This window comes from Egretta garzetta, unplaced genomic scaffold, assembly GCF_000687185.1.
Source record: "Egretta garzetta isolate BGI_Z169 unplaced genomic scaffold, ASM68718v1 scaffold143, whole genome shotgun sequence".
Classification (NCBI taxonomy): domain Eukaryota; kingdom Metazoa; phylum Chordata; class Aves; order Pelecaniformes; family Ardeidae; genus Egretta; species Egretta garzetta.
Window position 1 is genome coordinate 581695 of NW_009259310.1, and position 15119 is coordinate 596813.

General features: G+C 61.6%; 2 protein-coding genes across 2 annotated transcripts in view; one reads left to right on the forward strand and one right to left on the reverse strand.

Annotated features, from left to right (window-relative positions):
- Positions 1–6: 6 nt before the first annotated feature.
- Positions 7–2947, forward strand: EDF1 (endothelial differentiation related factor 1). The gene is made up of 3 exons (XM_009636287.2): positions 7–1082; positions 1718–1811; positions 2379–2947. Exons 1-3 carry the CDS (start codon positions 915–917, stop codon positions 2438–2440), a joined length of 324 nt encoding a protein of 107 aa, XP_009634582.1. The 5' UTR covers positions 7–914; the 3' UTR covers positions 2441–2947.
- A 1342-nt stretch (positions 2948–4289) lies between these two features.
- The window catches only part of MAMDC4 (MAM domain containing 4), a 14088-nt gene continuing 3258 nt past the window's right edge, over positions 4290–15119 (reverse strand). The window contains 31 exon segments of the mRNA XM_035891871.1: positions 4290–4337; positions 4908–5083; positions 5196–5310; positions 5386–5513; positions 5637–5771; positions 6467–6498; positions 6500–6554; positions 6842–6932; positions 7053–7174; positions 7282–7460; positions 7731–7789; positions 7866–7993; positions 8108–8242; positions 8478–8594; positions 8891–8996; positions 9097–9227; positions 9437–9571; positions 9780–9890; positions 10031–10180; positions 10522–10606; positions 11194–11352; positions 11645–11739; positions 11860–12006; positions 12232–12360; positions 12606–12690; positions 12816–12961; positions 13204–13335; positions 13551–13724; positions 13968–14081; positions 14690–14731; positions 14734–14928. Of these exon segments, the coding sequence (XP_035747764.1) occupies positions 4290–4337; positions 4908–5083; positions 5196–5310; positions 5386–5513; positions 5637–5771; positions 6467–6498; positions 6500–6554; positions 6842–6932; positions 7053–7174; positions 7282–7460; positions 7731–7789; positions 7866–7993; positions 8108–8242; positions 8478–8594; positions 8891–8996; positions 9097–9227; positions 9437–9571; positions 9780–9890; positions 10031–10180; positions 10522–10606; positions 11194–11352; positions 11645–11739; positions 11860–12006; positions 12232–12360; positions 12606–12690; positions 12816–12961; positions 13204–13335; positions 13551–13724; positions 13968–14081; positions 14690–14731; positions 14734–14928 (3656 nt within the window).

A 15119-nucleotide genomic window follows, 5' to 3' on the forward strand; every position in this document is an offset into this window, starting at 1 on the left:
GGGTTGCCCAGAGCGGAGCTCGGGCCGGCCTCGGGGGTCGGAGCGAGTCTAAATAAAAACGTCAGTGAGCACCTTGTTGTTCGTGAGGCTGCCGAGCCCTTGGAAGAGCCCTCAGGATCACAGAGCATGAACCTCCCCGGTTTTGCAGCTTATTGGTTCTTGTTGGTCACGTAAAGAGTTCGGTGGCTGCTTATCTCCCTGCAGGGCTGCTCTTTAAAAACTCCCCGTCTCCCGGCCGATGTAAATTTTGGGGTTCTCTCACTGTCGGGGTGAGATAATGATGGTTGGAAATAAATAAATAGAGGATCCTGGAAGGAAGGTTAGTCAGCTTTATCAAGAGACTGCCTGTCAGAGAGACTAACGTAAGAGAAAGGATTCAAACCGTGACTTAAATACCATGAGACAAAACAAATAGCATGGTTTTGGCCCTCAGGCTTTCAGCAAAGCTGCATAGAGTTAGAGTTTACTTATAAAAGGCATCAGAAAATTGATTAAAACCCACTTATTCATGCTGCCTTACATGTGAGCAAAGCAGGTACACATTCAAATGTTACCCCCGCAAACGCTGCAGTGCAAACGTGTGTGTCCAGAGTGAACTTTGAATGTTAAATCCCTGAGCAATAGCAAAACCTTGCCTATGTGGAGCGAAGTTCAGATGTGGAGTTAGGAAAGGGGAGGGTTCTGCATGGCCGTGTTTAGACGTCAGCGTTAACAGGATTAAGGTAGCACCTTCTCTGGCCTCAGCGGGCAGGATCTGGTTGAGGTCAGTGCTGATGTTGGCATGTTGAAGTCATGAAAGCTCTCTGGGATCCTAGGCAACTGAGCACTTAGAAAAAGTGCTTTGATGCTTTTGGCACAGCTCTGAGCCTTGTTTTGTTTGTCCTTGGGTTTTTTTTGTTTGTTTCTTGCTTTGAATGATAGGGGCGGCAGGCCAAAACAAACAACACTTTATTACAAAGAACACGGCCAAGCTTGACCGAGAAACAGAAGAGCTGCACCATGACAGAGTTCCCCTGGAGGTGGGCAAAGTGATCCAGCAGGGCCGGCAGAGCAAGGGCATGACGCAGAAGGACTTGGCCACGGTGAGTACGGCCCAGGGCCTGGTGGCCTCTGCTCCCACTCTCCCAGGGCAGGTTTAGGCACCTCGGGGTGAAGGTGGACGCTTTCCCTGTCCCCTCGTGAGCAGCTGTGCTGGGATGGGATCATGAGCAGGAAGTTTGGTGAAGGCAACACCTCCGATATCTGATCTCCAGGCAACATCAGTTGTGTAGGAAATGTTTTAGGAGTTCCTCTGCAGCCCTCGAACACCTGCTTGGAGATGGAGCGTTGCTGTGGCTGCTGAGCTGTTAGGAGGCTTTTTTTTTTTACCCCCTCTCCTCCCATCAACTTGGCACCGATGCAAGGGCTTTTTGTACCGCCTGGGCCTGACACAGTCTTCAGAAGCTCGCTGCTGCCTTAAGGAAGAGCAGTGCGTAGTGTTACTGCTCCTGGGAGGCCGAGAGAAGGAAAAGTCTGCCCAGGGTGGGTGTCACCACTACTGTGACACTCCAGTAGTGGAGGGAGGCAGTAGTGTAAGAGTAAGCCTGGACGTAGTGCTTTGTCTTCTGATCCTGGCATGACCAGAGGCTGTCACTGTGTTATCTGTGAGTACTGGGGGCTGGTGCTGAGTGCTTGCTGTGTGTGGAGCCAGGGTTTAAGACGCCTCCTCTCTTTTTAGAAAATCAATGAAAAACCACAAGTTATTGCTGACTATGAATCGGGAAGAGCAATCCCCAATAACCAGGTTATGGGCAAGATCGAAAGAGCCATCGGTAAGTTAAGAAAGTGGACCTCAAAGATAACGAGAGTGTTTGCAGGGCTTAGGAGGGACGTTTTGGCTGAAGCCGCTTGCCTTTTCCACGTTGGGAACAGTTGCTGGCTGCAGGTTATTGTGGGTGTGGTGTCATTAAGCCGTGTTCTGATAAAACTTGGATCTGCCCACTGGAACCCGCAGTCAAAACTCTTGTTCTTTGTCACCTTCATGCATGGGGCCGTGCCCTGGGTTCCACTCCTGAATGCTGTCCCCCCCCAAATCAGTGACATACGGAGCCCCGTGAAGGCCCAATTATACCCGGGAAAGCCCCTCGCAGCTGCTGGTGCTGGTGTTGCTTGCCCGGGCGGGTTCAGACACCGTTTTCTAGGAGGAGAGTGCACAAAGAAGAACCTGAAACTGGTCTTGTGCTCCTGGAAACTAAAGTAGTCTTCTCCCTGATCCTGGTCCCCCTGCCCTCGTTTTAGGATGTTTTCTTACAGCAAAAATTTGAGGAAATAAAGTTATCGGGTAGATGATCGAGTGCTGATGGCATCTGATGGCGGTCGTCTCCTTTGTCTTGTTCCAGGCCTTAAACTGCGTGGGAAGGATATTGGAAAACCGCTGGAAACCGGCCCCAAAGGGAAATGACAACAAAGCCTCGAAATCAGTTTGCCCAGACTGATCTCGTCTGGCTGGTTCTCCTTAACCACCAGGATCTCTCTTCGTATTGCCAAGCTGAACAAGAGGGTTTCAGGCTTGCTTTGGGGGGGAAATCTGCCGAATCTGTACCTGCTGTAAACAGGCAACCTTAAAGAAGCGATTTTCCTGATTTTGTTTTTCCTTCCTCCTTTCCAGAGATTGAGGAACTAAATCCAAAAAAAAAACCCTGCATCTGATTTGCCAGAAAACGTGTGCGTCTTGGTGTTTAGAAGCAGCTATCGTTGAGACGCTTGGGGGGGTCTGAGATATGACCAGTTAATTGGAACAATTTCGGGGACGGGTGGGATATATTATATATAAATAATTTGGGAGAGTTGGGGGTTGATCGGTGTCTGTGTTTGAAATGATGACTCAGTCACTGCATCACAATGACATTTTTGTTTGTTCCTTCCAGCCTGTTTTAAAGAGATCTATAATAAAGTTTGATACCCTTCACTTGCACAGGGTCCTTGCTGCATGATTACCAGGTAAGGTTTTGTGATTGGGCATGGCTGGAGCTGCAGCACCCTCTTCCTTCTGAGAGCATAATTAGTGGGACTGCCTGGAGCGGCTGGGGCAAGAGCCGGTGCTGTCGCTGCCTTCCTGGCTGCTCTGCTCCTTTCCCTGTCAAGCGAGCACTGCAGCTTTGGCGTGCAGCCCAGAGATGAAATCAGTTCTGTGGTTTTATCTTGTGCGGAGGTGAGCGGAGTCTCTGTGGAGTTCTGCAGAGCAAGGCGGGTGGGGAGATGCTTGGTCAGGCATTTCTGTGGAGCCAGAGCCCTCCTCATCGCTCGCCTCTGCCGTTTCCTGGCTCGCAGGAGCACAGCTTTGCTGAGTCTCGTTCCTTCAGGGCACTGCCGGGACAGTGCAGCTGTGGAGCTGTAGGGGTGGTACTTGATGGGACTGTGGCATAACGAAGGTGGGACAGAGCTGCAGGGAGAGTTGGCTGCAGCTGGGCGAGAGGAAGAACAGGGTTTGGGAAAGCAGGGTGCCCCAATTGCTTCCAGGCAAGCCAGGGGGTTGAGGAGAGCAGGATCCCTAATGGGTGGCTCAGCCACGTGGAGGCAGAACCAGTCCCTCTGCCACTGTACGTGGGTGGCTGCTTTGGCCAGGGGCTGCTGAGGGGTTGTACGGTATTAGGTTTTGCAGGCTAGGGAGTGGGGAGGAGAAGCTTGGTGTGCAGGTGTGGGTGCCATGGCCCTGAGCCCAGCCTGTGCCTCCGGAACATTTTTCTTTTCCCAATGACATTTAAATGCAAATTATTAAGAACCCTTGAAAGGTATGGGGCAGTCCTGGGGTAGGTGGGCACCCATACAGCGGGGTCAGGGCTGCTCTGTGTCCCAGGTGTGCTGCCTGGTGTCCCCTCCCAGCCACCTCGCCACCCTCCCCAAACTCCTCCTCCAAAACCAGCAGAAGCACTGGGCTTCTTCCCCATGGTGGCTCCGTGCGCCCCCTTCCACAGCCAGGGCGCTGCTCGGATGAGGACGGTAGCTGCAAGAAACGCCTGCCGACGGCGCCTGTCCAGGCACGGGCACATTGCTACATCTTGGCACAGAAAGTTCGTGTTACAAAAGACAACAACGCTTTTCCCGAACGCTTGGAGGTAGTGGAGGCAGCAGTGCGTCCCTCTGTGGGGCCAGCACCCAGGGTGAGCGCCCGCGGCAGCTCCTCGCTGCCTGATGTCCGATGCCAAGAGCTGCAGGCAGCTGCTGGAGTGTGAGGTCTTGTGGGAGGGATGCTCTGCACTGTGTACGCCTCACAGGCGCGCGTAGGCAATTGCTGCTGCTGGGTTATTGTTTCAAGCCTCATCCCCCTCTGCTGGCACTGGTGATATAATGACTTTGTCCTGTAAAGAAGGGTGAAGGGGACTTGGTTACGGTAAGTGTCGGCTGTGTCTAATTTGAAATACAAGGACTTCTTCCAGGCTGCAGAGGGGAGAATCTGCGTGCTGGCCCACCGTGACCCCAGCAGAGGAACCAAACCCCCCAGCATGCCCTGAGGGGGTTCTGCGCCCTCTTCTGTGGTGGTGGCTCTCCTGGGGACTACGTGGCACCAAACCCGTCAGAGGAAGCTGTAGCTTAAGCTGCCTCTCAGGGTTTTAAATTGCTGGCTTGAAGAGGATGAGCAATGTTTGCATGACCCGCTCCTTGCAGGGCTCTGGGGAGGAGGATCGCAGCCTCAGCTCTTTCTGGAGCAGCTGCCTGATGGCAGCAGCAGCATTTCTAGGTCAGTCCTGCAGCGCAGGGTTGCTCCTTCACCAGCAGCCAGATAAGAGGCAGAGCCCTTTGCACCTCCCTTGATGTGTTGGCAGAGCGCGGGCTCAGGGGGAGCCTGCTGGGATCTGCTGAGCTTTTAGGAAAATGCTGTTCTGGTGCGGTTGGGGGCAAGCAGGAGAGCCCTTCGTCCCTGTCCTTACGTCTCGAAAAGTGATGTTGTCGAAGCCCTGGGGAGTCCTGCTCTCTGCCGCTGTCCTGCTCACCCGCCCTCGCTGCTTCAGCCAGTAGCAGCCCCCAGCAGCCACCAGCGCCAGGACGATGAGGGCCAGGAGAAGACTGAGCACTATCTCTGCCACAAAGCGGCCAGAGGATTTCTCTGCAGGGAGAGGAGATGATGCCAGGCTTGACCCACCGCCCAGAAGAGCTGGCTCCAGCCCCAGCCCCAGCACCCCAAGCAGTGCTGGGTTTGACCAGAACTGGCCCCGCACCTTCCACTGGCACCTCCAGGCTGGAATGGCAGCCCTCCCTGGCGCTGTACACTATGTCATCCAGTGCCACCGTCCCCTCCATTGGCCACCACTGCGTGGTAACCTCAAAGATGATCTGCAGGGGAAGATGGGAGATGGGGGGTGAGATGTGTGGGGAGGCCACCCCACTCCCCAGGGCCACCCCACTCACCTGGAACTCGCTGGAGCTCTGCACAGGCACCATGCCACCCCTCCAGCCCCGGCTTCGGTGCCCCGCCATGCTCCACACCATGCGCTGCCCTGATGCACTCTGCAGCATCACCCGCAGCTCCCCACTGGCTGCAACACATGGGGGGCAGGCACCCCAGCAGCAGGGGCTGCCCGGAGCCCCCCAGCTCCCATCATGGGCTCATGACGCCCTCCCCAGGGACAGCACCTCCTCCCTGCCCCTGCAGTGCTTACAGAGGTGTTCTGGGATGTCCATGTGGTACCAGAACTGCAGGCAGGAGTCGGCAGCAGCAGGCAGGTGCTGGCTCTCCAGCCGGGCAGTGGTGCCCCCCAGGCCCAGCATGCTGGTGTCGAAGTGCACATAGCGACCTGGACGGGCAGGGACAGAGCACAGGGTGTCCCCCTGTCCGGCAGCCCACCCCATGTGTTCTGCTCCCCTGCAAAGTGCCCAGAGCGATGCCTGGAGGATTGCACCTCCCAGCCCTGCTCCTCACTGCCCTTGGGACCGAGCTGTCCCTCTTGGATTAAGTAGTGGATGGTGATGTTGTGGAGCCAGACCCCCTGGGATCATAGAATCATAGAATGTTTAGGGTTGGAAGGGACCACTAGTGGTCATCTAGTCCAACCCCCCTGCAGTGAGCAGGGACACTGCTAACTAGATCAGGTTGCTCAGAGCCCCATCCAACCTGGCCTTGAATGTTCCCAGGGATGGGGCCTCCACTACCTCTCTGGGCAACCTGTTCCAGTGTTTTACCACCCTCATTGTAAAAAATTTCTTCCTTACCTCTAGCCTGAACCTACCCTGTTCTAGTTTAAAACCATTTCCCCTTGTCCTAACACAGCTGGCCCTACTAAAAAGACGTTCCCCATCTTTCCTATAGGCCCCCTTTAGGTACTGGAAGGCCGCAATCAGGTCTCCCCGTAGCCTCCTTTTCTCCAGACTGAACAAGCCCAACTCTCTCAGCCTGGCAGGGGGAATATTCATGGGTGACCCCATCCGTTCCCAGCTCCTCTTCCTCCCTCAGGCTATGCCAGGGTGCCCTGGAGGGATGGGTGTCTCCTACCATTCCTTGTGCCCAGGGTGTGATCCTGCTCTGTGGGGGTCCGAGGGGCTGCTCCAGCCGCACATGTCCCGCTCGAAGTCACAGGATGCTGGGAGGAAAGGGGGGGGCTGTGATGCACCCAGTGCTGCAGGCACCCACTGGAAGCACCCGCTGCCCTGTGCTGCCTGGTGGGAGACAGAGCATTTGGGGGGGGGAGGGTGTCCCCCAGCGCCCTCCCCACTGCTCTTGGATTTGGGCCAGGCCAAGGTCAGGGCAGGAGCAGGGCAGAGCTGTGATGGATGGGATGGGCTGTCCCTATCCCCACAGCCACGTGCCCCCATGGGGTCCCCATCTCCCCCAGCCAGTCCGTGGTGCCCTCACAGTGTGGGCTCTCACCTGGCTCGGGGCAGGCTCCGTCCGACACGTGCAGGTCGTCCAGCGCGATGTACCCTTGGTCGCCCCCAGCTCCCACTGCCTCAAATATTGCCTGCCGGGGGGGGGGGGGGCAGGGTGGCACGCTGAGGCTGGCAGCTGCCACACACCCCTTGGCACCCCCAGCCTGTCCCACTCCCCACTGTGAGGGCCCTAGCACCCTGCTCCATCTCACCTGCCAGGCCCCCTCCGCCCAGACAGTGATGTGGCTGCGGTGCCAGGCGTCCCCCTCCATGGCGCTTACGCTCATCACCTTCCTCCGCACCCCGCTCTGCTCCACAAAGACGCCGAGGGAGCCTGCCCAGGGCACCCGCCATGGAGGGGAGGGTCCAAGGCTGTGCCATGTGGGACCCCCACCTATCTGGAGGTGCCCCCAGGGCCTTGCGGGGCATTGCGGTGCTCACCTGGGGTCCTGGTGCTCAGCTGGTACCAGAAGGCCAGGCACTGGGCAGGTGCGGAGGGCAGGTAGGGCTGGGAGGTGAGGGCAGCTGCCCGCCCCGCAGGCAGGGAGCCCCTGCCCGTGCTCACCACCATGTAATGGCCTGGGGGAAGAGAAGCCCCTGTGCTGTGACCCCACTCGGCCCTGCTGGGGGTAGCACCGGGGGACTGCTGCGGCTGGGGACCCCCCAGGTTGGGGAGCCCTGGGGCTGGGAAACTCTGGGTTTGGGGAGCCCCAGGGTTGGGGAGCCCCATAGACTAGTGCCCTCTGCACATCTTGGGCAGGGAGGGCAGGCAGGGCACTCACTGCAGGCAGGGAGGGCACGTCAGGCAAGGTGCTCAGTGCAGGCAGGGAGGGCAGGCAGGGCAGGCAGCAGGGCTCCACCAGAGCCCCGGGAAGCCCTGGTCCCAGTACCTGTGGCAGTGCCAGTGGTGTGGTCGCAGGAACCCATCCCGCAGGGCCTCAAAGGCCACCTGCACCAAGGCGGCAGCGTCAGATGGCCCCGCGCCCTGCTGGCGCCTGGTGCCACGGGGCACACCCGGCCCTCACCCAGTACTGCCGCTGGCCTGTGGCAGGCAGCGTCGCCTGTCCCCGGTGCCAGATGCTGCCTTGGGTCCCCCGTCGGGTCCACAGCACCATCTCCTCTCCCTCCAGCCGCAGCTTGAGGTTCAGGGTGCCTGGGCAGAGGGGAGTGTCAGGCCACCGTCCTGCACCCCTCGGGGACCCAGCTGTCCCCAGGGGAGTGGAGCCCGGCTGGGGCACCCCCGGCAGGATGCCATGGGGCTGCATACCGATCTGCGGGCCAGCCAGGCGGTACCAGAAGGAGAGGCAGCGTGGGGCGGTGGTGGGCTCCTGGCGGTAGGTGATGAGCTGTGCCCGCTGCCCACGGCTCCATGGCGCAGAGGGGTCCACAGCCAAGAAGTAGCCTGAGTGTCAAGGACAGCCAGGGTGGAGGGGACGTGGGCACGGGTGCTCCCAGCTGCGCCCGCAACACCCACACCCCAGTCCTGGATCCAGGTGCGCCTGGGCTGCCCTGGCTGAGCTCGCCCCGCAGGCATGGGGCTGCCTGGAGTGCTCAGGGCACATTCCAGCCATGGGGACAGGAGGCTGCAGGGTCCCCTGGGCTGCCCAGGGTCCCTGGGAGGGGAGCCAGCCCTTTACCTGAGCCAGTGGTGTGGTCGGAGCCCTGCCCTTGCCCCGTGCCGCGGACCCATCTGAAGTCGCTGGACTGATCCTGGTACCAGCTGCACATATCCCTCTCGAAGTTGCAGGACAGCTCTGGCCGGAGAGACGCAACCGTGGTGAGGGAGTGGGGATCAGGCACCCCAAAAGCAAACAGGTCCCCAAAATGTCCCTTTCCCTCTGGACGCCCACCCCACTCCCTGAGCTGACCCCACGCAGGTACTCTGGGGCAGGATGTGTGCTCGGCCCCAGCCCCGAGGCTTCTGCACTGTGGTCCTGTCCCTGGGCTGGGGACAGGGTGACAGTCAGCAGGCAGCCCCCATGGGAGCAGCGTCCAACTCTGCAGGTGGGGGACTGGGGTCCCCTCCCTGCCCGCACGCCCCTGGCCATACCCGCAGCCCCTGGTGGCACCATATTGGGGTGGCACTGCACGAATGTCACGTTGTCAACAGCGGCGGTCTCCAAGTCCTGCAGATCCACCAGACCCAGCAGCTCAACCTGGGGGTGGCATGGCGGTGGTGAGTCCCAGGGTGCCTGGCGGCACCAGCACTGCCACCCCAGCAGCCACCCAGGCTGGTCCCTGTGCCCCTGTGTGCACCTGGAAGCGCCATCTCCTCTCCCCCAGTGGGATGTGGACGCGTCCTCTGGCTGCGCTGCCGTGCCCTGGCATGTGCCAGGCCAGGTGGGTGGTGCCGGTGGTGTGATTCACGATGCTGACGGCAAGGAAGCCTGGGCACAAGAGGCAGTGAGGAGGCTGCAGGGACCAGCAGGCCCCCAGCACCCATCCAGCCCACGGCCACAGGGGACAGGGACACCCTGGCTGCAGGATGGTGAGATGGGGCAGAGCAGGGCTGAGAGGCTGCAAAGGCGGGCAGGGGCTGGAGGCTCTGTGGCACGGTGGGGCAGGGAGCGGGCAGGGCACTGGGGGCCGGGGCTACCTTGAGGGCCGCTGTGGATGTGGTAGCTCATCTCCATGGCACAGGTGGGGCCGGAGGGGCCCAGCAGAGGCGTGCGTGCTTTCGCAGTGGCCACCATTTGTCCTTCTCCTGCCTGGAGGGCCAGGAAAGCTCCTGGGCAAGGAAACACCCTGAGAAGTCCAGGCAGGAGCCTCTCATCCCTGGCAGCACCCCCAGCCCAGCACCCTGCCCAGGCATCCACCTCCAGTCTTCCCACAGTGGCACCCACCCAGCCCATCTGGGCAGGAGCAGGGGGTCCCTGCGCCCTGGGGGCCCCTGCAGTGCTGGGGACCACCAAGCATCATCTCGGCAGCAGGCACAGCCTCACCTGTGAGGAAGGTGTCGGCAGGATCTGCGGCACGCTGCACGCCCCAGCGCAGCCGCCCCACGCTGACGTCGTGCCAGCCCCCAGCCCCTGCCTCGAGGGTGGTGGCTCCTGCAAAAGCCCAGGCTCAGCCCCGCCGGGCCACCACGCTTCCCGAGGGCTGCACGGGCACTCATGTCCCCTGGCCATGCCAGCCAAGGGATGCCTGGGTCACCTGGCCCCAGTCCCAGCTGCCCACCCGTGGCTCTCACCGCAGCGCTTCTCGTCCGAGCCATCGTCACAATTCTCGACAAAGTTGCAGACCAGCCCCGCGCTGATGCACTCCCTGCTGTCGCAGGCCACCTGCTCGGCACCGCAGGGTCTGGCACCCACCGGGCTTGGCAGTGCGGTCGAAGGCTTCTCTGATGGTGAAACACCCCGGGATGGAGAGCGGTGGTGAGATGGCCAGGCAGCAGCACCAGCATCACCCCAGCAGGCTGGTGGCAGCTGCCTGTGTGATAGCTTGGGCAGGAGGTTTTGGCACAGGGGATAGAGCATCATGGCTGCAGGACACTCAGCAACTGGGGCTGTGGGCCCCAGGGCAAGTGCTTGCCATGCTGTGCCCAGGTTGGTCACCATGATGGGCAGAGGGCCAGGCAGACCCTGCGGTGGATCCTTTAGGGATGGTGCCATAGGCACAAGGCACCCAAGGAGCGCTGCCCACTCTGGAGCAGGGGTGGGGGACAGCCACCGTCCAGCTCACCCTGCTCCTGCACGCAGCCTGGAGACAGGATCAGGTCATCGATGGCCACGGTCCCCACGTCGCCGGCCACCCCCTCGATCAGCACCTGCAGGGAAGCACCACACCGGCAATGTCAACACAGGGTCTTGCACATCGTGGGGGACATGGGTGATGCTGCGGGGCAGGGGGACACGCCGAGGAGCCAGCTCCTGTGGTTGGACAACACACACTTCCCCCAGGAAGGGGCTCAGTGGGAGCAGGGGCGATGTGGTGGCTGCAGGGGGTGTGCTGGGTGGGGCTGGTAGGGCTGGTGGGCTTGGGGCAATGGTGCTGCCCTGCACACAGCCTGCGGCTGCCCAGAGTGCTACCTGGGTGCCCTCAGGATGCCATGGGGGTCCCACTGGGAGGGGGTCAGGTGATGCGGGTGGCTGGAGGTGACACGGGATGGACAACGACACATCCCTCCTCCCCTTTCCGGTGGGGTGGTCCCTGGGCCGGGGAGGCTGGCAAGGGGATTTGGAGGTGGAGGCACAGGGACACAAGGGTGGCACATGCCAGCACCAGGAAGCTCAGCTTGGGTCTCCAGTTCCCAGTTCAACCCCTGTCCTTGGTCCCATGGGTGCGTATTGGGGGTGGCCCCATGCCCCTCGCCCCACAGGCAGCCCAGCTTGCCCCAGCATGGCGCCAGCTGACCTTGAAGCTCTCCGTCACTTTGAAGTCCACTCTCTCCCGGACCCAGCAGCTGCCCAGGTCCCCTGTCCTCTCCCTCACCAGGTGCTTGGTGTAGTTGGCCACATAGGAGATGCTGAGGCTGCTGGTGGTAGAGCCGTGGAGGTGGCAATACAGCACAAGCTGGGGACAGGGAGGGGGGTGAGTGAGCACTGAAGCCTCAGGACAGGGGCATGCAGCCCCCCGCACCCTATGGCATGGCTGCTGCCCCAGGGGATACTCACAAAGGTGGGGCTGGAGGAGCTCAGGCACTGGAGATGCCACCAAACCACGCCCAAAAACCCACTGCCTGTCCCCAGCAAAGGGCCAATCGCAGGCCCAGCCCCATGTGGGGGTCCCCATGGCTGGGGACCCTATCGCCCACCCACCACCATGCCCACAGGGGCTGTGATGCAAGATCCCAGCCATGACTCACGGAGCAGGAGTTGGTGGCCTGGAAAGTGGGACTGCTGAGCCGGGCTGGGCTTCCGGCCCCTGTGGCCGAGGCATTGCCCACGTGGAGGAAAAAACCTGTGGGAGACGGAAGGGGCACGCGGGGGCAAGACGCTGTTTTAGCCAGCTGAGCCCAGGCACATGTTACCCCACGGCCCATGGGGGGGCTCCCCTGGGGTGCTGGTGCCCACCACATACCTGCCCTGCTGTTATTGCTGTGGTCCCGAGTGGGGATGCTGTACATGGTCCCCAGGTTCAGGCTCATGTTCCTCCCCCACGCTGGTTGCCCAATCTCTGCCTTCCAGTTGCAGAGACCTTGCTCGAAGGAGCAGAGGGTGAAGGACTCTGCAGGGAGGGAGGGAGAGCGGAGTGACCCAGGGAGGTCCCGGTGATGGGCTGACCCCTCCACAAAACCCTTGAGGTGATTTTACCCCCCTGGCTACACAGCCATGGGGCACAGCTGGGGTGAACCCTGCCAGCCCCACAGCCCTGCCAGGGCAGGCCCTCAGCCCATCCATGCAGTCGGGGGCCAGTGGGCAGGATCCCCTCTTTGGGGCCAGGGATGCTCACTGCACCGCGTTGGATCCTCATCCGAGCCATCCCCACAGTCGTCGGTGCCGTCGCAGAAGCGGTGCTGTGCCAGGCAGGAGCCCTGGCCACAGAGGTTCTCCTCTGCCCCACAGACCTGTTGCCAGGGCTCTGGGGGCAGTGAGACACACTGTCAGCATGTGGCTGGCCCCACAGGGCCCCTGGCACATGCTGGGCTCCCCCCACATCTTTCCCTGGGTTGCTGAAGTCTCTTGCTACCCATCCCATGTCCTGGCCAGGGCAAGGTGTCCCCAGGACACAGCGGGCAGTGGGAGAGCTCCCCCCAGGTGCAAAGCCCAAACCAATTTCCCTGGGGAACTCAGCTCGTGCCTCGTCCCAGCGGATGTGGGACTCACCCTCCAAGCCGCAGTTCCTAAAGACAATGTCATCGAGCGCCAGCTCTGCCCCACGCGCAGGTGGTTGTGTCAGGGAGAAGAAGAGCTGCCGACGAGAGGATGGGGACGGCATGAGCCGCCCAGGCACCCTCGGCTCCTGGTGCTTCACCCGGCTCCTCCAGCCCCAGTTCATGGGGACGGTGCTCGGGTGCCGACACGGCCCTGTCTCACCTGGAACTGCTCCGGGACGCGGCCCGTGTAGGCGACCAGCTGATGCCAGCCCTCGCCGCCGCGCTCGGGGCTCTGCCACAGCCCCACCACCTCGTCCCTGTATGCCATGGCCAGGCGCAGCACCGGCTGTTCTGTCTGGTTGAGCCCTGTGGGGAGCCCCAAAAACATGGCCCTTGGCACTGGGCATCTCAGGGTACCCCTGGGGATGAACTGAGCCCCATCATCTCTGGGGACCAGAGATCAGACACCTGCATCCCATCTCAAGGTACCAGTGGCTCTGCCCCTGCCATGGGGGCACACAGTCCCATCCCTCCCCACTGTCCCCCATCGTCGCTTGCCTGTGCCCAGTATCCCAAGGCCCATCTGTGCCCACCGTGGGTGCCCTCACCGCTTCCCGAGAGGTGGTACCAGGCCCTGATCTCGCACGTGGCAGCTGCTTCCTGCATCACCGGTGACCTGAGCCAGGCTGTGGCTGTGGCTGTGGTCTTTGCTGGCGGGGACACGGTCACCATGAACCACCCTGGGGAGGGCAGAGAGCAGACTGGGGGTTGCATCCCATGGGATGGCACCGGAGCTGCAGCCAGCACTGCTCCTTCTCCACCATGGGTCTGCTCCGTCCCCTGTGCCTTACAGGGATGGGTGTCCCAGCACCCTGCCTTCAGGGCACCCATGACCCAGAGGTGTGGTGCTGTGGGAGCCTGGAGCCTGCTCAGCAGCCAAACAGCCCCTGCTTACCCAGGTCAGTGCCCACGGTGTGGTCTGAGTGGGGCCCCGTGCCCCACATGGCCAGGCTGGCCCGGCCCCGCACCCATCTGTAAGCCGAGGTGCTCACGTCCTGCCAGCCGCAGTCACCTTCCTCAAAATCGCAGGTGAAGGGGGTGCCCAGCGTGGCCGAGCCCCACAGGTACCCTGAGGGCAGGCAGACGGGCTGTGATGGCAGGGCTCGGCCCACCCTGGGGACCTGAGCCCACTCCAGGGACCTGCGCCCAGCTGGAGGGCCTGCACCCACCCTGGGGATCTGCACCCACCCTTGGCACCAGCACCTCCTCCCAGGGGCCTGCACCCACAGTGCCCCCCGCTCCATTGCCTGCTCTTGCCCCAGGAGCAGGGCCTGGGAGTGGGGCTGGGGGATGGTGGGGGCTGGGTACCCACCACACTGGTTCTCGTCAGAGCAGTCGCTGCAGTCGCAGACGAAGTTGCAGAGCAGCTTGGCCGCGCTGCCGCAGCTGTTAATGACCGTGGACCCACTGGGGAGGATGGTCCCGGCTACGGGAGAGACAACAGGGCTGAAAACCCGCGAGAATCCAGGCACAGTGCCCACAGTCAGTGACAGAGGGCACATATGACCTGTGGGTGATGTTTGTCTGGGCTCCCCGGTTTGGGACCCTGCTGGGGGGAGCGCTGAGCTCCCTTAGCGTCATCCCTTGGGTGGGACCTCAAGCTCCCCACATCTCTCGCTTTGCCTTCTCCCACCCCAGCCCCCTCCCATGCACCCTCAGGGTGCCAGAGCCCACCAGGGCTGGAGCACTGACCCTCCAGCCCGGTATATCACACCCCTGCTCCGAGTCTCTGCCCCCGTTTTGGGGAAAACAGAATTTGAGCATTTCCTCCCTACACTGAGCAAAGCCATCGGCAATACCCAGCCCGGTGCTGGCAGCTCCAGTGCTCACTTCCCTGGGGAATCCCAGGCTGACCTTCGCCAGCAGAGCCCAAAGGAGGGTTTTGCTGGGACACATCTGCCCCAGCCCCCCCACCCAGAGCTGGGGAAGCTGCAATCCCCATGGGACCCCATGCTGGGGTGGGACAGAGCGGAGCAGCCAGCACTGCAGCCCCTTCCCTCCCTGCAGCACGACCCCTGTGTCAGCAGCGCTCACCCAGCAGCAGGAGGAAGGCAAGCACCATCATCTCAGTCTCCGGGCTGTGGCGAGGGTAAAATGGAGCTGGGAGAGGCATGGGGCTGGCAGGGAGGCCACGCCGTGAGCCCCAGGCTGGAATCTGCTCCCTGGGACCTGCCCTGCGTTGGACTTCACCCCCGCTGTTATCGGCTTCCCAGCCCCGGCAGCGGAGTTTATGGCGATGTGGTTTGCCGGGCTGGGACAGGTCACCCGTGGTCCTGCCGCCCAGTGCTGCTGCCAGCATCACGGGTACCGAGCTGGCAGCTGCGCGTGCCCAGAAGACCTTCGGCTGCTTTTCCCCACCAAACCCCTCCTCTTCAGCCCCCCCTTTTCCAACCATGCTGAGATGCCGGGTGCCGCTCTGACCAGGACGGGGCCAGCTGGCACAGTCTGGTGGGACACACCAGTT